General features: G+C 42.3%; 1 protein-coding gene across 1 annotated transcript in view; it reads left to right on the forward strand.

Annotated features, from left to right (window-relative positions):
- Positions 1-3,482: 3,482 nt before the first annotated feature.
- The window catches only part of ACVR2A (activin A receptor type 2A), a 109,510-nt gene continuing 86,077 nt past the window's right edge, over positions 3,483-26,915 (forward strand). The window contains exon 1 of the mRNA XM_065413217.1: positions 3,483-3,551. Coding sequence (XP_065269289.1) covers positions 3,497-3,551 — 55 coding nt within the window. The 5' untranslated portion in view covers positions 3,483-3,496. The remainder of the gene's footprint in view (positions 3,552-26,915) is intronic.

The raw sequence follows: 26,915 nt of genomic DNA on the forward strand, positions 1-26,915 counted from the left end.
GTACTTAAACAAAGTTAGCTAACCCAAGTTAAGAACACACCCCTTTTTTTCTTCAGTTAAGACATACCCCCAGTAAAGTTCGGGCCCTGCTAGTGGAATGGGAGACAGCGACTGCTGAAGATTCTGCAGGCACTTGGGCATATGCCCTACTCTGAGAAGCAGGATCCTTCATGCTGGTGAAGGATTTGGTGGCAACCACTGTAGATAATTTAGTGTTACTAACTCTCACGATTTTATTCCAAGTTTTGATATATTTTCTGTTTTCCTTGAACCCTCAGTTCTTGGAGTCATGTAATTATTGGAATGTAACGTGAGCATTTATTTTAAAAATAGAAAGTTTCTAGCTCTGTGATTGCAGAGAAAGCTTGAAAACATGAACCCTAAAAGGCTCAAGAAGAATAAAAATAACATTTATTATTTTCTAAAAATCCATGATTTTTAAGTCAATATCAGGATTTTGATTCTGTGGCTCTAGCAGCTTTCTAGGGATCTTGGCAAGGTAAGACATGGTGGGGACAGTAGGTGGGTGACTGGGGACAGTTCCTTACAACTGCCCAGGAGTAAGGCCTCCAAGGAAAAGGGTTGAGGCCTGCTATGGCCTTTTTTGATGAGAGGAAAAACTAAAATGAATTAAAAAGAATAAAACAAAACAAAAATAAGGGAGGTGGAGAGAAAGGAGAAAACCAAGCTACCCTCCTCCCCCTTTCCTCTGCTCCTTCCCTCCCCACTCTCAAACCAAAAATGGCACTGGTAAAACCCAGATGGCCAGGTTTAGGATTAGATTTTTACTGGTAAATGTCAGGAAACATCAATTTCACCATACACATGCAACCCCCACAAAAGAAAATATATCCATGGATAATAATAGAAATTTACAGAGGGTCAAACGTCAAAGTAAGAAGAATGCTGCTTGAGAATTTATTAGAGTTTGATTTTAAGGCTATTTACTTTGTATATTTTGACGGGACATTGACAACTTGTGTTTTAACGGCTACAAATGTTAACTTTTTGTATCTCAACATCTACTGTAATTAAAAACCTATTGTCTGACCCCCCCCACCCCATAATCAGCAACTGCAAACATTGAAATGGATTTTAAAAAGCTTAAAAATAAGCATTATTATCTGCCCAAACTATTAAAAATAAAAATTCAAAGGTGGGGTAACCTCAGGATCCCTGGGACAGCACACCAAGGCTGAAGAGTCTGGGCAGAGATCTGACACCAGACAAGTTGACAACCGAGATAAGGGAGAGGAGGGAAGTAATAATTTAGTTGGGCTGGTCCTGCTTTGAGCAGGGGGTTGGACTAGATGACCTCCTGAGGTCCCTTCCAACCCGAATCTTCTGATTCTTTCCTCTGACTGCACTTGAAACGGCAAAACGGGAGGAGAAGGGAGATAATCTACGCGGGGGTGGGGAACAAGTAAAGTCAGGGCGGGGCAGGGTGACGGGTGCAGCACCCAATAGAACATCCCGTGCAGTCCAGGGGCATGAAGTAGCAAGGGGAGACGGTTAGGAACAGGCGCCGACTCACTCACCAAGCAAGGGGGCGCGCGCAGGTACGAGGCGCGGGAGCGTTTCTCCTCGCGCATAGGGGCGCCAGAGCCCCGCCCCAGCCGGCAAGGCGAGGTCTTGTGCTCCGCCCTGAGTGGTTCCGAGGGCTGTCAATTGGGGACGACTCGCGCACACACCGAGTCGCGCGACAAGCCGCCGTGATTGGGAGAAGGGGGGGAGGGGAGCCAGGAGAGGAAACAAAAACAATCGCCCGGGCGCCGCCATCTTGGGCTCGTTCTGCACACCACACAGTGAATGGGTAGATATGAAATTACCACAGGCGAGCAGCAACAGCAGTACGGTACGAAGGACCGTTCGGGGCTGCCAGACGGACGCTGGGGACGATAAAGCCGGCTCCTTCGTCCGTCGTCGCCTAGAGAAAAGCTACGGGCTTGGCCTTTCACTATCGCCGACCCCTAAACTCCGCTTCTGGGGGGGGCAAAGTTGGTGTGCGTCGCGCCGCCCGGGAGACAAGAGGGTCAGAGCCTGCAGCAGTTTCCTCAGAGCAAGGAGTGAGCCGGGGACAGAGCTAGGGGAGGGGGAGAAGAGGGGATTCCCCTCCCCCCTTTCCAACCCTCTGCCCGGGGCTTGCCTGGTACGTGGTGTGGGAGGCACAAGGAGAACGCAGTAAGAGTTCACCAGGCTTTCAACCCCTACCCATTGGGGAGTTTTTCTTCCTAAGAAAGCAAAAGTTGGACTGAGTGGAAGATTGTCCAGGTTTCTCTCTTCTAACCACGTTGGGGGCAGGGAGAAAAATGTATCCGTGAGAAGTTGGGAGAGGGGTGTGCATCAAAGAGAAGAGCCACAAGTCCAGCTCACAGGAGAAAGAAAGCTGTCACCAGCCCGGTAAACACGGAGATACTGGCCACATCCAATCATGTGTATATAATATTGATACCCTCTCCACCTCCATAGAAGCGGAATTCTAGAAGCACAGCAATCAAGGAAGAAGAGATTTGCCACGAGCCCATAGATCACCCTCCTCCCCAGCGGCTGGAGACTGCATTTTTTTTCAGTCACTCTTCACTGTTTAAACACCAAATATAGTCTCTTGGAGGGAATTCTTAAAGGAGTTTGAAATTCTGTGTAGAGGCAAGAATGTCTGAAATGTACAGCCTGTGTTGAACGGACAAGGAGAGGATCGTGAAAGTGGGAGGGAGGTGGGGGGAGAGAAGGGGAAACGTGCGGCTTTCTTTGACTGAAGGGAAGCCCAGAGATCTACCTTTGTGGAACTGTAAAGGCTTGTTTGTTATAAAGCTGTTGTTTCTCTCCCCGTCCTTCTGGTCACTCTACATCTCCCAGCATTATTAAAGTAAACGTTATTGTTGACCACGTGTGGCTGGTAACTTACTTTAGACAATTTTATAAAGAAACTGACACGTTTACTATTCTCTCTATCAGTGGCTTACTTGTTTTTGAGTTTTGAAACGGAGATGGAACTACTTGCTCAAACACTACATGTATAACGGGAGTAAGGCCGAAAATATATTGTTTACTAATTTCAGTACAACTTGCCCGGTCCAACACGACGAGGGATACTTTACAGAGCTTGACGTGGGAAAAAAGCTGAACTGTGCTCTGAGACTCGGTTCTTTTCCTAAAAGACGGTTTCCGCTGTTGACTTTTTATGGATTTTTAGCGTATTTTTTTCCTCCTGAATTGCATTTTTCCACCATTTGTACAGAAGCCAAATGACACGTGTATTTTGAAATGCTTCTCCAAACATATACACCCCTGTATCGGGGATCTCACTAGAAGGAGCTGGAGGGGTCGTCAATATCTAAATAAGTCTGATTTTGTTTTATGAACACTCTAAACTCCAAATATGTTGGCTTAGATTGCTTTATAACGGTTAAATTTAAAGGTGGGATTTTTCTATTTGGAAGAACCAGGTAACAAGACAGTAGAAACACCACCTATATGTTCTAACTGTATTTCGAAAATGGGAGCTGCTACCAAGTTGGCGTTCGCTGTCTTTCTGATCTCTTGTTCTTCGGGTAAGTAAACTTAATTTGGTCAGTTTAAAGGTATCATTGTGGGGCCAGAACTTGTGGGGTTAGCTAAAATTTACAAACTTCGATTAGCTTTCCCTTTTTGAGGATATTTGACTTGGAATATAGTTTCTCGTTGACAGTGATTAATTGTTTGAAGTGATAAGGTGGTTGTAGATGACAACTGTGGTGATAGCAGCTATTGTGTTCATCTTAAAATACCACAGTTCAGCACTTCTAATGTATGCCGTCTGTAAACTTAACATTAGTTTTAAATTAGTCCACTGCAGAGTTGATGGAGTAAATTTAAAGCTAATCATTTAGACTAATACTGTAATTTAATTGAGTGGTCTCATGTTTAAAATGGTCAGGAAAATATAACCAAGTCACATCTCTAACTTCATTTAGATCAGATCTTATTTTGGGGTACTCAGTGGTGAGCTTCCGCGTCCATTAGTGTGTTTAAAAATAGTTACTATTCTGAAAGCACTAACGTGCTATATGGAGAGGGAGCTGTGCGTTTGTGTATAGGCACAGTACTAAGAGAATGAGGTAAGCTTCAAATCACTATCTAGATATTTTGCAAAACCTAACTTTTTCTTAGCTACCTAATACATGGTTCTGTTTTATAACTTTTAGATACAAAAGTCCAGTTTTAAATTTACTATTTTTAGTTACATGAAATAAAGTGGTCCAAGAATTGTTTAGGCTTGTAGAAGCATTTTTCATGGTAGCAACCAGTGTTTGGAAATTGTTAATACAATTGTATTTATTTGAAACTATCCATCTCTCAGAGCTACTGTGATCCTCTGATCCTGGGTCTTTAAACTGATTTTCATTTTTTTTAGTTTTACAACTTGTTCTATATTGCTTTTTTTTCTTATTCCTCTTTGCTTATGTAGTGTTGTGTGAAAAAGTAAAATTACTTAGTATTCTTATAATTTTGATTTGACAACTGGTTTTATCTGATCACATTTTCATTTTTTTCCCCCATAGCTGGGTGGCTAGTTTTCTGTAACAACAAAGCTTTTTAAAAAAATTAGACGCCTGTAATATATAGAATTTTGCTGAATGATATATTTCCTTGTGGTTATTAAATGGATGCAGTCTAGTCTTGTGTCTGTAGTGTTATTGATCAGTTCTGTGTGGGCTGAATTTGCTGTGAAATGGCGATCACTGCCAGAGATTAACCAAAAGAGTTGCATCTGTTTAAACAGAAGAACAGCAGAACATGTTAAAGACAGCATGACACTTTTTAATATAAGAAAAATGATAACCAGATTTTTAACAAAATCATGATGGCTTGCGTTGAAGTAGTTAAAGCCCTTCTTGAGAGCCTCTCTATGAAAGTATGACCTTCAATTTTAATAAGGCTATCTATATATATATTTTTTTTAAGTGAATTTCTCTTGAGATCAGGAACACTTTCTGCAGGGGACTCTTTAGTCTTGTTGCATTTTAAAGCACCTTTTATTTTCATCCGGCCTCTTCTTCTCTTCACCCTGCCTGATTAGAGGACAGGATAGTACAGCACAGTGCAGTCCTTTCCTAGGAACCTGCCTATTCTACTTGCTACTCAATCAGAAGCATGCTTGACCCACACAGGGCAAACCTCCCTAGAGTACTTCTAGCCTCTATTGGTCTTGGTAACAGTAGACCTGAAATTGAATGTTAATTTTGTCCATGACAATGGAAGTAACTTGTACTAGGCCAGCAGGAAGCTGGTTAAAATATTATGGAATGCATTTCATAGCCATTGTAAAATATTAATGTCTTTAGTTATTCTGAAGTGTCATAGCAAATATTTCTGGGTGACCGTTGAGTACTTCAGAGTTCATAAAGTATTCCTGATCTAGCTGTATAAATGGTTAATAATGCATCCAGTTAGAAATGTAACTCTTTTTACAGTTCAGAGTTTCTAAGATTAGGTAAGTTTCAGAGTAGCAGCCGTGTTAGTCTGTATCCGCAAAAAGAACAGGAGTACTTGTGGCACCTTAGGCCTGGTCTACACTAACCCCCAAATTCGAACTAAGGTACACAACTTCAGCTACGTGAATAACGTAGCTGAAGTCGACATACCTTAGTTCGAACTTACCGCGGTTCAGACGCGGTCCACACGCGGCAGGCAGGCTCCCCGTCGACTCCGCGGTACTCCTCTCGCCGAGCTGGAGTACCGCAGTCGACGGCGAGCACTTCCGGGATCGATTTATCGCGTCCAGACCAGACGCGATAAATCGAACCCGGAAGTTCGATTGCCAGCCGTCGAACTACCGCGGTAGTGTAGACCTGGCCTTAGAGACTAACAAATTTTAGAGCATAAGTTTTCATGGGCTACAACCCACTTCTTCGGATGCTATATGCATCCGAAGAAGTGGGTTGTAGCCCACGAAAGCTTATGCTCTAATAAATTTGTTAGTCTCTAAGGTGCCACAAGTACTCCTGTTCTTTTTAAGATTACGTAGGCTTCTTAATGTGAAATAACATGAACACTGAGGCAGATGTAGTGTTTCTTCTGATCATGTTGATTTTATGTAGCATGAAATCTAGCATGGCAAAATTATAAATATTTTTTTAAACTCTGAAGTTAGAATAAAATTATTTTCCCCACTAATCTGGATTTCTGCCTGAGCCTTTATTAAGTATGTTGGCCAGTGTGAAGAGACTTTTACAACTTAATTCTAAGGTTGCTATTTGATATTTCTTCATTGTGGTTGCAAGTCTCCAGCTCTTGTGTGTTCAGTCAACGTCTTGGTCTACAAGCAATTGCTAAAGTTATGTGCACACCAATTCGTCATAATCATCTGTCCTTTTTCAAATGAAAAGGTCACGTTTCTTCTTGCAAGAGCTGGGGCTGGGGGCTGTAATTTTGGGGCATTTTGCTTTACTAAATACTGATTTCAGATTAATTTGGGTTCCCTCACCTCTTCTAAATCAATCAAAATCCAGCCCTTTTAATGGAAGAAACAGAAATATCTTTCACTCTAACATGAGTATGGAAAAGGATTAATGCCTTTTCCTCATGCCACCTTCCCCTTTAGTACTGATTACTAAATCACAGTGACTACCCCAAGAGTTAATCACATGTGGAAATGTATGCATCAGTACAAACCACAGAGAGTAAGATGGAAACTAAATAGATACCTCATCAAAGCTGTCAGTGGTCCTTTAACATGCTATACATATAAATATATGTATACTTAAATTCAGCAAGTGGTGGTTTTTTTTTTTTTTTTTTTTTTAAAGGAAAACAAAGAAAAACAGGGCCCTATGGCTCTTGGATACATTTGCTATGCATCTCAGTATTAATGGTACAAGAAATAAAAAGCTGTACTCTGGTAACAAGAAACTTCTCATTGTTTAACTTGGAGGTGATTTAAAATTTCTTCAGAAAAGAGGGAAGTATGCTTCCTCCTGCCCCTCCTTTTTGCTAGAGTTTATACCTTAACATCAGGAATGCCAGGACTGGTTTTCTGGTATGTCTTGAAGCATGTGTATTGTGGTGCCTTGTCCCTCATCTTTTTAACTGAAGGGGAGTGGTTAAAACTTTCTGCAGAATTTCTTGACAATATGCAGTCATTGGCAGTGTTAACAAAAAGGGTTTTTTTTCAACACTTAAACTAAAAAAGAAACCTTCCTCACCTGTAGCTTAGCTTTCACTGTCTTGATACTTGTGAAGTTGTCATTTCAATAATTCTCTAGCTTTGAGTCTTGTATCTTATTTAAAAAAAGAAAGCGAGAGAGACTTCAGTTGCTAATGTTTTCTTTTCTTCTTTTTAGGCTGCCTTAAGCATGCCAAAGAAGTAAGCAAACAAAAGGGTGCTAGCCCAATTTTTCATTTATTTGCAGGTCATCCTCAATTTACTCAATTTTTGGAGAGGCTTTTGTGTTTCAAAGAAAATGGTAGATCGAAAATTGTTCTGTAGTAAAAATATTTTCTATGCCCTCTTACAGAGACTACTCTTTTCCCTCCCCTTAGTAAAAGTTCAAATTTTTCAGATATCCGAGAAATAATTACTAAGAGTCTAATACTCTTAAAGGTTTAGAGGTACAATGTTAGCTATTCTTGAAGAGCAGAAGAAAATGAGAGATGAGTTCTTTATTTTACTAGTGAATAGAATTTTTCAGACTCCCTCCCCCCTCCCCCCCCAAGTAACCATGGCAGTACTTAAGAATCCTGCCAACAGTTCAGGAGCATCATTTATGAACTTGACTCCAACCGTGTACTCCCAGTAATCAAGCTGTGCTTAGTAGTTGAACCCCCTAAGCACTTTCTGTAAAATAGTGATTAAACACTTTAAAGATGTACTGTACACACTTCTAAAAGTAGTACCAAGTTCCTATTTGTACATAAAAACAGTAGCAGCACAATTTTGGCTTTTCCGTTCACCATTAGTGACAGATGCTCTTAACACAATCTCTGCAGCACTGTTGACAGTAGCCTTTTATGATAGTTTTCAAACATGGCTACAAACAGACAGGTGTGACTATAAATTAGGTTACAACCCTATTGTGGCCTTACATTAATGTTATAGCTATGCTCAGAGTACAATAGAGTTCCTGAGGGGGGTTTCTCTAATCTTTTTGCTAATACACCTCGACCCTGATTTAACGTGACCCGATATAACACGAATTCTGATATAACGCAGTAAAACAATGGGGGGGCCCTGCGCAATCCGGCGGATCAAAACAAGTTCGATATAACGCGGTTTCACCTATAATGCGGTAAGATTTTTTTGGGGGCTCCCGAGGACAGTGTTGTATCGAGGTAGAGGTGTAATTTAAAAAAATGTCAATACGGGACATAACACAATTGTAATATTGCTTCTACCAGTTGTGTTTGAAAACTTCAGTATTGTTTTGGAAGAACTGCTTGGCAACTGTTTAATGAACACAGTTTTAGCTAGCAGAGTTCTATTGCTGTATGTCTTCTATAGACATGTCTTTTTGTAAGAGCGGCTTAAGAATTACTGTTGCATATGCTCAGTGCTGTGGAAGCTTCTCTGTTTGAGGTGAAGGATACTATGTTGCAGCTGCAAAAGGATGACTGGCAATCCTGGTATATAGATCTTAATAGCTTTCAGCTGTTTTTAATAGCTTGCTTCAACATCTAAGTGGCATTCCTGCTTTTTATGCCAAAAAATTCCTCAGGACTTGATCTCAACTTGCATACAAATAACAGAAAAACAACTTTGTTTAACCTTTCCTAGCATATCTGATTTTGCTGCCAACCTCAAAAGTTAGAAATTAGTATGGGTGTCTTCTAAAGTGATTGCTTTTCCTACATCTCACTTGACAAGGCCCTCACTTCCATTTTAAATTTCTGTCATATAAACAATGACCTGGATCTCATTCTTTGCAACTTATTTCACTCTGTGTGAACTAGGTGTTCTTTCTGAAGTAACATTGTGCTTCTCTTTGAGTCCATGAAGCCACACAGTAGCATCAAAATAATGGGGGGGGGCAAATTTATTGGGAAGAAATAGTCAAGTCTAGTCATTTGGAGAACTATCTGACTTGGGATTAAAGTTTAATGTTTTTTCAAGGCAGCAATGTCCAGACCTGAAAGAAGAGTTGAGCTAACATGGGGTGGAAAAAGGTGTAATAAACTGGGATGATAGAGGGTTCTGCAGGACACGCTTCTCTACCCTTTAAATCTGCTTTCTGTTAATGCTTCTGAATGACAAGTTGATTAGTCAGTTGTTAGACCATGGGGAAGCAGCCAAAAAAAAAAGGGGAGGGGGGCAGAAGCTTGTGGTCTAGCATCCAGAAAGTGTTCTTGAGTGTTCCTGTTACTTGAGATCGACAGATTCCAAGTGCATCATTTGTGTTTCTTGTGTGATACTTCAATAACGCCTTTGGATTGTGCACCGAAGGATTCCTTACAAGGCACTTTTCCTGTTCTTTCCCTCTGCAAACACTGTGATTTAAAGTGGTAGTGTAGGACTTAATTCTCCGTTACTTTCTTCCTCCACGGTGCTGAACAAAATTATCTTTTTTTAAATCTCAGGAAGTGCTATCCAACCACTTGGCAAGATAGATGCCATCCCACAGAAAATGTAGGTTTATCACCATAGTGCTCAAATCCCAAACCCCTATAGCTAGATATGGAGGACATATGTTAGTTAAACCAAATACTTTTTAATTCCTGAAAATGTTCCATGGCACATACCTACACTAGTTGTTGTGAAGATACAACTCTGAAATAGTTTAACAGTACAGTAGAATACTACTTGGCTACAAGGAGAAAAACTGCTGGAATTTTCATGGAACAGGGTTCTATGAATTGCTTATTTAGAGCAGTAGATGGAAACACTTTTAAGTGTGGCTAGAAAAAAAATGGACAGTTTACTACTGGAAGTCTAAATCTTTTGAGTTAAGTATGAAACAACTGGAGATGATGGGAGAAGGCAACAACCTAGTGAGAAGCTCATTTCTCCCGCTCTGCCTTCCCTCAACTGCTGACATGGTGCTTGTTGCGGTTTGTTGTTCCTGCCTTTTGGAGAGAAAAGGCAAGATCTTTTGTATCCACTTCTAGTTAGTAGGTGACAGACAAGTTTTGAAGATGTATCCTTTTCTAGTAGCCAGGAGGAAGGAGCTTTCTGTTTTTTCTTTTAGTTCGATCTTCTTTTGCCTCCTTACCCCCAGTCTTGTGGAAGCTGTACCTCACTTCACAGGTAGGGGGTTCTGGAAAGATGGGCCAGGATGGTTCTCATCCATTCTAAGCCCCCTGCATCCATTTATTTATTTATTTATTTATTTATTTATTTTCAGGCTAGTCCTTTCCATCAGTGACACTAGGGCTCCCTTCTTTTAAACTTTTCCATGCAGCAGCATGGATGTGGCATACTTACAATTTCATTATTGTCAGTAGACTTTTGAACAGCAGCAATGTAACCTGGAGTCCTTTGATTTTATCCACATCAGGAGAGTGGAATTATAAGCAGCAGCAGATACTTGAAACTTTATGCAGATTCAGGAAGCTAATGCTGCATGGGTTTGTAAGGTTACTTTAGCATTCCTAAAGGCTAGACACTCTAAAATCAAAGATGAAGTTCTGCTGAAACTCAAGTGGGTGAGGTTTTTTAGTTTTTTTTTTTTTTTTGGGGGGGGGTGGTTGGTTTTTTTTCTTTTCTTTGAAGTTGAGGTTCCTCTTTTAACCTCGTTAAAATTAAGTAGGATGTTCTGTGGTTCCCATATTTTCCTTCCTCAATTTCTGTACCTGTTCTCTTCCTCGCCACCCCCACCCCCAAAGTGATTAGTTATGAGTTACTGATGGTTATATGAGTTGGGGTCTGTCCTTTTTAGACATAGGTGAGTGCCCTCCCTGCCTCCTCTCAAAACAGCCTTAGGAAAAAGGAGTAAAAGCTACAAAATCCAGCCTCTTAAAGACACTAGCTGTCTTTTATGCAGGAGAGGCTAAATATATGGAACACCAGAAGCTTGGAAAAAAATTTAAGAGAAAGCTCTCACCCATGGTTGCTAAATGGATGCACAGTTGAATAACCAGTACCATGTTTAGGGAGAATTTGTACTCATTGCTGTTAGCCATGGCCTCTTCTTTTCTTTAATAAAAAATCTGCAGCCTTGGGATTATAGAAGTGGGCAAAAGTCCTATACTCTTCTATTGTTTATTACATAAAACACAATATAGGCTTCTTGGTTGCAAAATTTACCTCCACTCAGGAACCTGACTCCCAGTCCATCATTTTGTTATTTTAAGTCGGTCACTTCAGAATGACAGCTTTGACTTGGAAGGGTAACTTCCTTTCTGAAATAAACACTTATAACAGTGGACCTAGTTCACATCCTAGCTTTTGTGATGGTCCTCATTTGGGTGATTCTATTCATGCCTGTCAGCTTGGAGCTACACCAGTTACGTCCTGATCTACTGATCACATAATGTGAAATTGAGCTCAAAAATGTTTCTTTATTTTCCAATCACATTTTCTTTTACAAATTTTTGATTAAGAAACTACATATTGATTTTACCCAACCAATACCATTGGAAATAGTCACTCCAGACTGAGGCACCTGAATCTCAAAAACATAAATTATTCATAGGGCATTTTTTTTCATTTGGTTATCTCTAACCTTGAGCCTTAAAGCCTGCCCAAGCTGTTGTAGTAGTTTGTCTTTGTATTTTAAAACTGCAGACTTTTGAAAAAAGTCAACTTTTGAAGAGTGACAATTTAGATATTGACAGGTTTCAGAGTAGCAGCCGTGTTAGTCTGTATCCGCAAAAAGAACAGGAGTACTTGTGGCACCTTAAAGACTAACAAATTTATTAGAGCATAAGCTTTCGTGGGCTACAACCCACTTCTTCGGATGCATCCGAAGAAGTGGGTTGTAGCCCACGAAAGCTTATGATTTATATATTGTGTATGCCCCCATGTTCCCTGGCCAGACCTTGTGGTTTTACAATCACTTTGCTAGTTTTAAAAAATAAAAATAAAAATTTTCCCACCTCTATTGCTGTGGGAAAGAAACACACAAATGGGAATGGTTTGACTGACTAGAATCACTGTCATCAAATGCATTACATAATCAGACTTAAAAATGGGTGCAGATATCTTAGTTGTACTAATCTTGGGTGTTAATTGATAACACTAAATACTTTACACTGATATTATTTAAGTTGATATCCATTTTAAATGGCTGAAGGGTTTTATTTGTGATTTCATATCTCTCAGTTTGAAAGCACAAGTGTATTCACTGTTTCACAAAATTACAGAACTTTAAAGAGAATTGACAGATCTGAAATGGAGCAGAAATTATCTATGTAATTTAGCCAATAATATCTTCTCTGCTTTTTCCTGTGGCGATATTTTAAACTGAGATTAGTGTGGGACAGGTTCTTATTCTTTTTTCCTTTATGCTGCTTTTCCTGGTGAAGGTTGCGGTGGCAGCATGGAGAGTAGGGAGGCCCAGATCTCTTCCTTTTCCTCCGCAACAGGTTCCAGCTTCTCCTGGCGGATTCCCCAGCGTTCCCAGGCCAGCTGGGAAATATAATCCCTCTAGTGTTTCCTGGGCTAGCCTTGGGGCTTCCACCCAGTGGGACATGCCCAGTATAGTTCCAATGGAAGCCTCCCAGGGGGCTTCCTTATCAGGTGCCTGAGCCACCTCAACTGGCTCCTCTTGATCTGGAGGAGTAACGACTCTACTCTGAGGCCCTCCCGAATAGCCGAGCTCCTCACCATATCCTGGAGCAGTGGTCCTCAACCTTTCTGTTGCAATAGCATATTCATGTTCCCAGAAGAGTGTGGCAGGCGCCGGATGACCAGCCGCCGAAATGCCGCCGAGAAGCGGCGTTGCTAAAATGCCGCTGAGAAGCAGCAGCATTTCGGCGGCGACGCTTCTTGGTGTTGCTGCTTCTCAGCGGCATTTTGGCGGCTGGTTGTCCAGCGGCCGCGCTCCTCGGCGGTGGGTTGTCCAGCGGAAGCGCTCCCTTGTCAGTAGGCAGGCGCACATAAATGCCCCGGCGGGCGCCATGGCACAGCATTTGGGACCATTGTCTTGGAGGGTAATCCCAGCCACCCTGCAGAGAAACCTCATTTGTCACTTGTACCTGTGATCTCGTCCTTTCAGTCATTACCCAAAGTTCATGATCATAGGTGAGGATGGGGACGTAGAGTGACCAGTAAATGCAGAGCTCCGTATGAAAACTCAACTCCCACTTCACCACCATGGGTTGGTACAGGGCCTGCATCACTGCCACCGCCACACCAGTCTGCTGGTTAATCTCTCGCTCCTGCTTGCCATCACTTGTGAACAAGACCTCTGGATACTTGAACTCATCCACTAAGGGCAACTACTCCCCCTCACCTAGAGAGCAGTCCACTTTCTTCCAGTTTGGGCCTCCCATGTCTATGCGGTCAGCGTCCCGTGCGTTAGATACAACTCACCACCAAGTGGTGATTGGTTGCCAGCTCTGTCCCCCTCTTCATCCAGTGTACAGAACAAATGGCCTTGGGTCCAGTGAGATGACTCTAAAGTCAATCATCGATCTTTGGCCCAAGGTGCTCTGGTATCGAGTACATTTTATGAGCAACCTTGTGTTCAAATCCAGGAGTAGCACAGAAGTCCACTAAATCACCTCTCACCTCCAGATCAGGGAGGCTGTTCCTCCCAATCACTCCCCTCCACGTATCTCTATCGTTCCCTACGTGAGCATTGAAGTCCCCCAGTAAAACTATAGAGTCAGTAGGTGGCACTCGGTTGAGCATCGATTTCTACCATTTTTAGAAAGGCAGAGTATTCTGAACTGCTTCTTAGTCATAAAAGCGCAAACAGGGTTTTCTTCTCTGAGGCCCAAGGTCTCATTGAGGCAACCCTTTTTTCAACCAGGAAAAACTCCAACTGCACAGCACTCAGCTGGGGACTTGTGAGTATCCTCACACCCACCCGGGGCCTCTCACGTAGGGCCATTTCTGAGTAGGAAAGAGAGCACCCTTGATCGAGAAGTTTGTTTCCTGAGCCAAGGCTATGTGGGGAGGTGCGGCCAACTATATCTAGTTGGTACCCTTCCACCTCTTCCACGAACTCTGGCTGCTTTCTTGCCAGCGAAGTGACATTCTACGTGCCCAGAGCCAGTTTTCGTTGTGGAGGGCCAGTCTGTCGTGGTCTGTCCCTCTTGCTGCCTTTCTGGCACTGCACCCGACCCTTACCCTTTGCCTTGTGGGTGGTGAGCCCATGAGACAGGTCCACGTTGTCTTTTCGGACTGGGCCTGGCCAGGTTACATGGGATCCCCGACCACTAGATGCTCACCTGATACTACCCCCAGGGATAGGATCCCTAGTCTAGGCGAGGTTTGTATGATCATTTTGGGGCTTTCATGAGGGTCTTGAGGTGGATTATTTTTAGTCTGGAACCTCCCCCCAGACTTATTCCCCTAGGAGTGACCCTACCAGGAGCACGAGGCTCCAGACAACATAGTCCTGGGGTTCGTTGGAACACGCAAGCCCCTCCACCATAACAAGCTAACGATCCTTGGAGGGATGTGGGACAGGTTATCAATTATAATTTTCATTTAAAGATTTGATTCTTGAGTTTTGAATTTGGCAGGGAGACCAGTTCTAATTAACAGCTTAACTAAAAATGATATTTGTGCTATATTAAATTTGATCCAAGAGCTTGCTTGCAAGGCTTATACCACTGATTGCTTTTTAAAAGTCTGCTTATGTATTTACTTAATGGAAACGGGTCTCATGTACTGATTAATGTAAATTTTGTTTAATTCATAGCTTGTGGCATACACTAAGAAAAGTGAGTTAATACTCATAATCCATCCTTAATTTGTGGTGTTCTGTGTTAGCATTAGTAAAATATCAGATTAACTCATTGAGTAAGACCTGATCTGAATTGTGGGATGATCTTCGCAACTCAGCTGCAATTATTTGAAAAAGACATGGAAAAGTAATAATGGACCTTTATTAATTGTGGTAATTTGGAAAAGCCACAGCAGAACTATTTAAGAAAAATTTGCTGGAACAATGTAAACACTCAACTATTCTGTTATGCCTGTACACTTTTTTTTGATAACCAGACAGTTTGGTGCAATTAGAAGGCTGTAACCAGAGTGGGACAGACACCCATGGTTCAAAGTCAGGAGGAGGAGCAGAAAAATGGCGGCGGGGGGGGGGGGGGGGAAACAGTTGGGGTTAGAGCTTTGTAGCAGGCATGGTATTGCCACCCTTATTTCTGTGCTGCTGCTGGTGGCAGCGCTGCCTTCGGAGCTGGGGGCCTGGTCAGCAGTTGCCACTCTCTTGCTGCCCAACTCTGAAGGCAGTGCTGACGTCAGTAGCAGTGAGTAACGATGGCAATATCATGCCCGCTGCAGGGCTCTAACCCCTACTGTTTTTTCTCTCATCCCTCTCCCCTGCCCCCAGGCTTTGCACCCTGGTTACATCCCTGCCCAAAACTCTCCAAGATCATTTAATGTATTACTGGGGGGGAAAGTGTATGGTGGAAACCTCAAAATGTGTGCAAAATTCTGGACTATGCCAAGTAAGCCAATTTAAAACAAAAATTGCTGTGGAAGCCTAATAGTGCGGAATCTGCAACTTCTGCAATATTGTGAATGAAGTAGGACCTTAATTATGAACCATGTGTGCATGAAGAACAACATTTGAGACCATAGATTAACTTGCTTGCAGTTCCATTAAAAAGCCAAGAAATATTTTGATTCTTGCCAAACCAATGTTACTAATACTTCTCAAACTTGCAAACTATACTACTTAGAACATTAGGACACTTGATGTTCTACCACTTTTCCCCCCCACCCCCCAAAATCGTTAATGACACCTAATAATATTTATAGACTAAGATTTACAAATAAGTGGGAAGGAGTTATGTTCCCAGTACCCATTTTACTTTTACTGGGATTTGGGTATTTAGATCGCTCAGGCCCCTTTTGAAAGTTAAAGCCGTGATCTAATACATAGGGCTTGTCTCCACTTACTGTGGATTGACGCTGCAGTGATCTATCCACCAAGGATCGATTTAGCGAGTCTAGTGAAGACCTGCTAAATAGACTGCCGATCGCTCTCCCGTCTACACCAATACGAGAAGCATAAGGTAAGTCAACGGGAGCCAGCGTGGTGTAGACACAGCAATAAGTCGACCTAAGATATGTCAACTCCAGCTACGTTATTCATATAGCTTGAGTTGTGTAACTTGGGTCGATTTAACCCCGTAGTGTAGACCTGCCCATAGTGTTCTAGTGGTATAAGAAAACTCTCATTAGTGGTAAATGAAACAGCACTTCTTTTGCTTTGATGCTGTTAACTGTATAACCAGGGTCTTGCTGTACTCAGAGAAACTGGGCCTAAATTCTGCAGCTAGGCCCTCATTTGTGTGGCATAGTGATTCTTGATTGTGTGGTGCACAGATTTTTCTGCACAAGATTCAAATTTGAAAGTTTGTATTGACTTAACTAACATGTAAACAATGCAGTTAGTACATTACTCAAAATGCATTGCGGAACTCCGTTCAGTTTTATGTTGACAAATGTTAAATTTTTCAGTGTCAGGAATTGTATGTTGATGACACAATTGCATTGCAGATTTTACTGGGAGAAACCTACAAGTGTTGGTAGCTGGTAGTGGGTTTGTTGGAGTACCCAGGTGGTATGGGCAAACAGCTCAAAACTTGAGAGATGAGGCTTCTGACACTGGAGAGGAGGGGATGCATCTCCTCTCCTTACAAAAAAAGAGGAATGTGGGCAGAAGCTGGTTTTCTGCCCCAGCAACCCTTGAAGGACACGAGCTGCATGCCCCTGGAATCAAAGATCGCTGAACCAATATGCTTACTGGAGACATTTCAAGATGAAGTCTATAAAATGGTGATCCTGCCTTGCATTCCAGAGGATTTTTTGATCCTGAGTCGTCTCAAGGAAACCAGCCTACACATTTCCTGGGGTGGCCTGCTACATCAGTATTACCTTTGATTCACTCATCCAATTCTATGCTTGTCCATTTGGATGCTCAACAGTGTGAAGACTATTTACAAAAGTGGCCGATATGGGTGGTGGTAGAAAGCTAAAGATGGGGGTGAAAAAAGTAAACCAAGCTTCCATTCTTGGTCTGAAACAATCCAAGGTTACTGACTTCAGGGAACATGATGTAATTTTTATTTAATTTCTTCCCCAGATTTGAAAGAGTGGGGCTTACTGGGACAACTGTTATTGGGGATGGGAGTTTTGAGTGGGGAAAGTCCAATCTATTAGGTAGTTTTAAGGGTGGAGAAAGCTAGAGTTTCTTGAGGGCTTTTGCTACTGCTTTTGATTCGATAGTTAAAAATAAATGTTACACAGTCAGTCACCCATAGTAAAAGTGTCTCATCAATGTTATAAATCATGTTTCTCAACCTTTTCCCATACTGGAACCAGATAGGGAACCCTTTTCATTTAGCAATATGACACTGATACTTGTTCATGACCTCCGTATGAGAGCCTATGTCCTAGTTTTGCATCTGAAAAGAAGCTTTCAGAGCAAGCCAGTGCTGATCAGTGATTGATTAAGGGCAAAGCCACATTTACCAAGAACATTTTTTGCATGCTGTCTTAATTCAAACTATGTGCTCAGAACTTTGCCATATGAAAATCAATGAACTTCAGTGTGTAAAAGGAGTTACTAATATCAAATGCCTATTTCTTCATGTAAAATAGTGAAGAGGAATGCATTGGTTGGCTTACCTCTGTTAATGAGTTTCTAAACGTTATGAAAATTAAGTGCCTCTTTCAATTCCATTAGCATCTCTTTCCCCACCAAAGCTGCTTTGTATTGCTGGTCAGGAAAAAAAGGGACACAACTTTTACGAAAATTAGTATGAGGTTTTTTTTCCCCCCCTTCTCCAAAAATTGCAAAATTAGAAACTTTTCAACCAGCTCTAACTTCCTGGTGAATTGAATATGCCCCAATGGCTTCAGGTGAAAGACTGGATTCTAGTCACAAGGGTGCTGTTTTCCAGTTGCAACTGGGGCATCATCAATGAAGATACCAAGAGTGATGCCTGCAAGAACGGATTCTTGGAAAACTTCAAATATTTCTTTTCTTGTTTAGCACACCTATCAGTGGACAGCACAACAGGCAGTTCTATTCGAGGGACGATAAACGAGGACAGATCTTAAGGGAATATCTGTAGTTTCTGTCCAGTTGTTCTGGCTCTTCTGAACAGCTGTTCCTGGATGTCTGCAGTTATATCGTGAATTTATCTAACGATTGCATTACTGGAGAGGGTAATTATCTTGGCTTGACTGGCAACAGTAGATCCTAGCAGAACATTAAATAGCATCCAAAGCACACGGTACAATCTGTGTTTCCCCAATTGAGAAGCTTGGCAGTTTTTGCTATTTACAGTGTCACCAAGTATGATGCCCAGAGGCTTTTGTGTTATAGTATGGCAATACTATAACACAATAGTCTTCTGAATTTGTAAATACATAAGCTTTTCTTTAATTCAGTAGTTTAATAATAATTGTATAGAGAAATGCTTGTCTCCAGTTGACCCCTTTTAGTGGGAATATGCACGCCCCAGAATCCTTTCACAATTACTGTGAACACTTCTTTGAAATACTATGGTAGCTGATGTGCATTCTGGTTCTGAGTCCCCCAGAGAGGACCAGCAGCTCCATTGAGGAGAGAAAAAGAAGGTGCTTGGGACTGTTCTGCTACCTGGCTTGGAGGAATAGTGCAGGGAGCATGCAATGCAATCCAGTTAGCAGGGGCACAAGAGACAGTTGCAGACAAATTTCAATGTGGCAAGTAAGGGAGATAAAACAAAAGGTTGAGCACTTGGCTGTGGTAAAATGGCAAATAATGCTCCATTCCATGGCATCATGGAAAAATGTCAAATTCCACAGCAGCAGAATGGCAGAAACCACATTTGAGATGAATGGGACAGTTAACACCGTTTAAAGATTATTTTAAGCTATCTGAAGATTTAGTTGGGTCTGCACTGATTTTATACTTGGCTCATGTTTTCAAAGTTATTTTCAAGTGTAAGGATAAGATGTGGTGTTTTTTTTTTTTTTTTTTTTTAGTGAAAAGGTAAGAGTGTGCCTACAGCCACCATGAAACCTGTTTGCAGCCTTTTGAATAGAGAAACTGAACCAGAAAAAAGTACTTTTATTCTGGAATAAGAATGCTTATGCAGGGAGTTATGTAGCCGTATATTTATACTGGTATAGTTGTAGTAAATGTCCCCGTGTAGACCAGCCCTCAGTGAGTGGCTAATCAGACCTGGATTGTCATTTTGGTAGCAACATCTGCAGTGATGAGCCTGTTTTTTTTGAAAATTCGGAATTGTGGGGAATTGACACACGCTAATCTAGAAAATGGAACATCAGGAGAAGCTTTCTTCTTTGATCCCTAGTAGTTAGCTCAGCAGCGATGGGGTCAAATGATCTCTCTCCACCACATTCTGTCTTGTATTAGCTTCATGGCTTCATCCATCTTCAGACTTTTTGTTGTATGTTATTCTTCACTGTCTGTCCAACTCATCCTCTGTTTTTCTGTTTTCTAGTTGCTTGCATTCTGAGGCTTTGTCTTCACTACCCGCCGATCCGGCGGGTAGCAATCGGTTTTTCGGGTATCGACTTACCGCGTCTAGTGAAGACGCGGTAAAATCGATCCCTGATCGCTCTGCCGTCGACTCCGGAAATCCACCTCGGCAGGAGGCGGCAGCGGAGTCGGCGGCAGCGCGGCAGCGGTCGACTTTCCCGCGTCCTCACCGCTAGGTAAGCCGACCTAAAATACGCAACTTCAGCTACGGTATTCACGTAGCTGAAGTTGCGTATCTTAGGTCGGACCCCCGCTGCAGTGTAGACCTAGCCTGAGTATTGCCATATATGGCATCGTTTCTAGGTCCATTTTTGTCACGTGTCCAAACCACTGCAATCTTCTTTCTTGAATTTTCTGTAACAGTGTTACTTCTTGCCCTAGCTGTTTTCTCATCACTTCATGTTTTATGTAGAATAAAAAACAAAACAGGGATACACAGTAAATGAACAGAGTTTCTTCTTATAAATATTGATTCACAAAAATTTAAAGGAAAGATTGAATTCCTCTGAAGAAGCGTCTTCAGAAAAGTGCTAGCTTGTCGAGGCCTCGTAGTAGTTCTGTGGGTCTTAATACATGCCAGATGTCTCATGTTTCTCCTAGTGCAGAGGCACAGCTTTAAAATTTTTTCCAGTTCCAGTATTCATTTTCCCACCTGGGTTACAATATAAAGGGTGAATGATCTTCTTGTAGAGTACAGAGAGCAAGGAAAGTTAGGGCAGATGTACAGTTAAAATGCTTCTCTAGCACTTCAGTGAAGATGCTACTTCTACCAAAAGGAGAGCTTCTCCCGTTGGCATAGTTAATCTACCTCCACAAGAGGTGGTAACTATGTAGAGGACAAGCCCCCCCATCGACATAGCACTGTCTAGACCAGAGGTTAGGTTGGTATAACTGCACCACTCGGGTGTAGATTTTTCATACCCCCTGAGCAACGTAATTATACCGATTGTAAGTTTATGGTGTAGACCTGACCTTAGTTCTCAACAGGGACATATGCTTTTTTCACCTATGAAACTTCATTCTTAGGCTGGCATGTAAAACCTACCTCAAGACTTAAGTTCTAGCGTATTATTATGGAAGAATGCTTATCAATAACACTCGGCTTGGCCAAAAATACTATGGAGTAGGCACCTTAGGCGTGGCCTACAATTGGCAGTTTTACTGGCATAGCTATGCCTGTTAGGACTTCATACCAACATAATTATGCTGTCAAAAGCCCTGGTGTCAATGCCGATGTACCAGCAAAAAAAGTCCTTTTGCCAGTATAACTTTTTTCTTTTCTTTTGGGGGATGTAGTTTAAGCTATACTGGCAAGAGTTCCTTTGCTAAAATAAGCTGCATCTCCACTGGGGGGGCTGCCAATATATATCTATACTGGCAAAATCTTTTAATTATCAACCCCGCCTCAGAAACACTTTGGAGGGAGAACAGTCCACGTAAGATCTGATGACTTAGTAGTTTATACTTTAAAAAAACAAAACACCCTAAAAACTCCAGTTTGCTACCCTGTAGATCAGTGGTTCTCAAACTATTGTACTGGTGACCCCTTTCACATAGCAAGCCTCGGAGTGTGACCCCCCCCCCTTTATAAATTTAAAAACACTTGTTTATATATTTAACACCATTATAAATGCTGGAGGCAAAGCGGGATTTGGGGTGGAGGCTGACAGCTTGCAACCCCCCCCATGTAATAACCTTGCAACCCCCTGAGGGGTCCCGACCCCCAGTTTGAGAACCCCTGCTGTAGATGAACAAAACAATTGATGACTCAACCAGAAACATGTTGCTCCTTGGCTGGGCGGTAGTCTCTTTGTTGTTGTTTGTTGTACCAAGTCAGTTTCCATTGGTTTGTCATGGAGTTGGGTATATTGTAACTTGTTTACACTGTGTATCTTATCTATATTTTATATACATAGACTTTAATTACATGCAGGCAACTCAAGGAAATTGGCTAAGTCACACCAAGCAGCCACCCAGGAGCATCTGCCTTCATTGCTGTCTCTCTAGATCTTGAACTGTCCTGCCGCTACCACAGAACCTCCATTTTATGGCTGCCATATCACTCTCTACTCTTGAGCCAGAAAAGTAGTAGAAGTTTCATTGCTACAGTAATCACACTGTCCTTTGCTGATGTATTATTGCTCAGCCAATTCAGTACAGTGTGTGAATTGTGGAATAAACTTTCACACTACAGAATACATGAGCAGTAGTGTTTTTCAAAGACTCAGTGCTCTTAGTACCCAGCACACTTTTTAGTTTATATATGGAGATAGATATTTGAATCCCATTAGTTAAACTGCAGAACAGAGAGTAACTAGCTGGTAATTGTTTCTTCATCTTCAGTATGATCCCCAAAGAGAGGCTTTTGGGCATTGTTATGGGAAGAATTATTCATATTTTCTTAACATGAAGCTTGTTCTCTTTACTCTGTAGTTAAAATGTCTGGTTGGAAGCTTAAAGGTCAATTTTAAAGACCATTTTTAACAAGTGAATATTAGAGATTACAGTTCTTTAGAGTACCAGCTGGTGGGGTGACCAAAGGACTTGCAATTAGTTGTTTGCTGCTGCCTGATAAGCTGAATTACCAACTCATAACTGTCAATTCTGAATTAGAGTACTGAAATATTTATAAATGCATTTGCCAAATGAAACATTAAACTGTTGCGATTGGAAATGAACTGGCATTGCATTAATATATTAAGATGGCTTTAATGTGGCATTGTTTTGTAATACCCTTGTAGAAGGATGGAAATACTTTTTCCTCCTTCCATTCTCCAATCTTTTCTTTTTATGAAGGCTTTTTTTTCTGACTTGATTGCTCTAACATATATTTTTGTCCCTTAATCTCATAGTTGAAGTTACTCCATCTCGGTGGAGTAACGTTTAACTGTAGCTACAGAGCAGCTTTATAAGTAATAATACCTAGCTCTTATAATAAATATGAAATCACTTCTCCATCAGTGTAACAGTATTAAGGATTAGTTGATTTTTTTTAACCTAAAAATGTGCCTTTTTAACATTATGTAACACAAGAATGATGTATCAAAGCTTCAGGTAACATCACAATTTGAAATATTTTAGTCTGTTGCCTACTTGAAAGTGTAATACATGGATTTCCTAATATGACTGTCTTTCTCCTTTGATTTGATTATCTCCTGACTGAAAAGATGCTTTGTATTTGACATTGACCATTTAAATTTTAACTAAATAATATTACATTAATATCTCATTTTAGGGGTACTTGGTTTTTCTGTTTTTACTTGAAGCAGTCTTGTTATAATAGAAATCACATAGTTGTTGTAGCGGGGTGGACACCTGCTCCTGCCTGAAACAGCCCTGGAGGAAGACTTGGGCTGATTGGGGCATGGCCCAGCTGCTGCTGTTTCCCCAATCAGGCCCCAGCTGGCCTGTATAAAGAGGCTGGGAGCCAGAGCTCAGGTCTCTCTCTCTAGAGAGAGGGGGAGTGAGAGACACCCCCCGAGACCCGGCCGCAGGGAGCTGAGACAGAGTACCCGGGTGTAGCAGGGCTGGGGGGCTGCGGACTAGCATTGGGCCAAAGGTACTGGGGGTTGCAGTGGGCAGCCCAGAGGTAGGCCAAGGCAGCAGGTCCAAACCCAACCTTGCCTGTGATGAGTGGCTGATACTGCAGTCTGCCCCAGGGCATGAGGCTAGATGGTGACTGGCAGTAGCCTGATACTGAGGCTGGGTGGGGGTTCCCCTGGGAGGGGAGACCCAGCGTGTGTGGGTACTGCCAGGGGGCAGCACCCAGAGCAAGGGGCACCGGGGTCCTGGGCGGGACATGGGGCCCAGTAGAAGCAGCAAGGCGGATCACTGGCCTGCAGAGGGCGCTCCGGAGGCTGGATTGAGCTGATTCCCCAGATGACCAGCAGGAGGCGCCACAGGGGTGAGTCTGGCCCCTTACAGTTGTATATTTCCGTTGTCACTCCACACTAAATAAGGATGAAGCCCAAGGTAGTATAATACAGCCAAATACCTCCAAAACCAGAAAACCTCTTGGAACTATTCAAGATTACAGAATGTAGATTTAAGTCCAAAAAAACATAATTTAGTAGCAGGGGAGGAACAAAGACCTCATCAGTCTCTTAATTCTTATGAAACGTAACTTTATAGAAAGTTGTGCATTAGGGGAAAAGTAGACACTGATGAAGATAAATGGACTCCAACCGCTTCTAATGAGGATCTTTTTTTTATTTTTATTAAACTAGCAAGTAAAAAACCCTCAATTTATTAATTGACAGCGCTGAATTAGGCCTGAATTTAGGGCGACTAAACTGCCTATTTTTTATGGAGGCATTGATATCACTATGTTTAGTTTCACAAGTGTTTGTAGTGCATGCCCACGAATGTTCTATTATGCAAAGTATCTCCTCTTAAGTACATAGAAAAATAAAAAGCATTGTCCTTTCATATACACTTAAGACACTGCTCGTGATGCTCTAAAACTTCAGACCCTTATACTCCACACGCACCCAGATTGCCAAAGGTAAGTGCCACAAATTTAAATAAACATGAAGTGTACAAACTATTTTTTCCACTTCTCTTCTGTTGCTTTCACTCATGACAAACATTTTGGTAAAGCATATATAAAATTTCCCAATCTGTATCTCTAATGAAAGTGTAGTTTTTAACACTAAACTAAACACATGGGAAAACAGAATCCTAAAGAACAGTAAATACTGGAATGGAACATCCAGAAAACATTTTAGGATAAGTACTTCAAGTTGTCTCAGTTCTGGTTGGTAATTTAACTTTGCTGTGCATTGCCATTTTTTTATTTGAGAAACTGCATGAAATTGTTTATATTATACAAGACTTTAGAACTACTAATGTTCAGACTTGTCTGTGCTATGAGTGCAGTAGAAAAACATAAGACCAGTTTGCTAAAAATGTATATATTTGTCATCTTCACGTTAATGACTTGTTTCCAATACATCTTATAGCAGACATGAGTCAAATTTGATCAGACCGCTAATGTCTTATTTTATTTTATTTGCTGCTCTCTGTCCAATGGGACTTTCACCATAGTGCAGTCTCATTGAGAATCTAATTTATTTACTAAACTTTTAAACTAAGCAGACTTGAAGCTTAGAAATCATTCTTCTGTTGTGCTGTTTGTAGAATTTACTTGATTGAAAACGGTTACTAGATATGAAAATGACTATAGAAAAATGTTAAGTTCTGAAAGCAGAAATGATAGAGGACTTCACTGTTTCTGTTAATTCCTCTTCATCCAAAGTATTTTTCCTCTGCCTGTGCTTGAGTTGAGGGTTATGTTTCTTCTGTAGTAGCGGATGACCTTGCAGACAATTAAACCAGTACTGTAGTGGGGCAGTCATCCCGCTCCAGTTAGGAAGGGGTTAAAAGCAGCCAAGGGAGGCTGGTTGGGTAAACAACCACAGGTGTGGCTGCACCCAATTAGGGTACAGCTGGCCGTGATAAAAGGGCAGGCTGAGGTGGTCTTCACTACCGGCCGGATTATCGGGAAGCGATCGATCCAGCAGGGATTGATTTATCGTGTCTAGTCTAGATGGGATAAATCGACCCCTGAGCGCTCTCCTGTCGACTTGTGTACTCCAGCTTGGCGAGAGGCGCAGGCAGAGTCGACGGGGAGCGGCAGCAGTCGACTCACTGTGGTGAAGACACCACGGTAAGTCGATCTAAGTACGTCGACTTCAGCTACGTTATTCATGTAGCTGAAGTTGTGTAACTTAGATCGATTCTCTCTCTCCTACCCCCTGCCCCCCCAGTGTAGACCAGGCCTGAGGGAGTGAGAGAACACTCTCGCTCCAGTTGAGGAGCAGAGAGGACCAGGCTGCCTGGTAGAGCAAGCAGGGTACCTGAGGCAGAGCATGGCTGGGGAAAGGCAGGCAGAGCTGAGGCGCTCTGGCCTGGTGAGTCCCCAGGCTGAGGCCTTGCTAAAGGCCAGGGGAGGTACTAGGGCTGCAGGGAGGCAGCTGGGGCTGGAAAGGCAGCAGGTCCAAACCCCCTTGCTGATGTGTCCACTTCAGACTGCTGTTTGCCCCTGAGGGAATGGGCTAGATGAGGACTGGCAGTGGGTCACTGAGGCCAGGTGGGCTTAGGGGACTGGGGTTCCCTGGGGAGGGAAGACCCAGAGTGTGGGGGCACTGCTGTGGGACAGCACCCCAAGATAAGGGGCACCGGGGTCTAGGAGGGACATGGGGCCTGAAGTGATGTGGTAGAGAGCAGGTACCAGTAGGAAGACACCAACCAGCAGGTTGGAACTGAGCTAATTCCCGGATGACCAGCAGGAGGGGCCACGGCGGTGAGTCCCACCGTGCTACAAGTACATAAAGATATGTTTGTGTGAAGTGTCATTAACTAATGAAGGGAAAAAAAACAGTGCCCTGAATTCTAGCCCTAGCAAGCAAGTTAGTGAAGGAAAAACTGTTTTATTAAAAAAAAAAAAAAAAAAAAAAAAAAAAACAAACCAAAACGCTTTGTTTTTAAATTGTTACAGACATTAAACTTTTTGCCACCCGTTCAGAAGTAGCTGATGGTACCCCAGTTTTTACAGTGTGTGACTTGCTCAAAGCCATACAGCAAGTCAGTGGCAGAGTACCCATGCAGACTACATATAAGTAATGGCTATTCCTTTTATTTTCCCTCTAGCTCAGGGATAGGCAACCTTTGGCACGTGGACTGTCGGGGAAAGCCCCTGGCGGGCCGGGCCGGTTTGTTTACCTATCATGTCAACAGGTTCGGCCGATTGCAGCTCCCACTGGCCACGGTTTGCTGCTCCAGGCCAATAGGGGCTGCAGGAAGTGGCGTAGGCCGAGGGATTTGCTGGCCGCCTTTCCTGCAGCCCCCATTGGCCTGGAGTGGCGAACCGTGGCCAGTGGGAGCTGCGATTGGCCGAACCTGTGGACGTGGCAGGTAAACAAACCGGCCCGGCCCTCCAGGGGTTTTCCTTGACGGGCCATGTACCAAAGGTTGCCGATCCCTGCTCTAGCTGCTGTTGTCCTGCTCTACGTCCACCACTTCTTTTGGTAGTTATAGCAGGGTTAAATATGTAGTATCCAGGAAGACCTTTTTCCCCAGCTGATGTAACAATTTTACAGGCTAACTTTTGGACTTAACATGCTTCAATGTTCAATTTTTAGTTAGTATTGAAAAATATACAGTGTTTACATAATGCTGTTATAATAAATGTTGAATATCCTTTTAAAGCAAAATACAATGTGTTTCAGTGTCCTTTACCATCCTTCTCTTACAGAAGGAATACCACAAAGCTTTTATTTTCCGCCTGCACACTTCTCTTCCAGAAAACAT

This window comes from Emys orbicularis, chromosome 11 (genome assembly GCF_028017835.1).
Source record: "Emys orbicularis isolate rEmyOrb1 chromosome 11, rEmyOrb1.hap1, whole genome shotgun sequence".
NCBI lineage: Eukaryota > Metazoa > Chordata > Testudines > Emydidae > Emys > Emys orbicularis.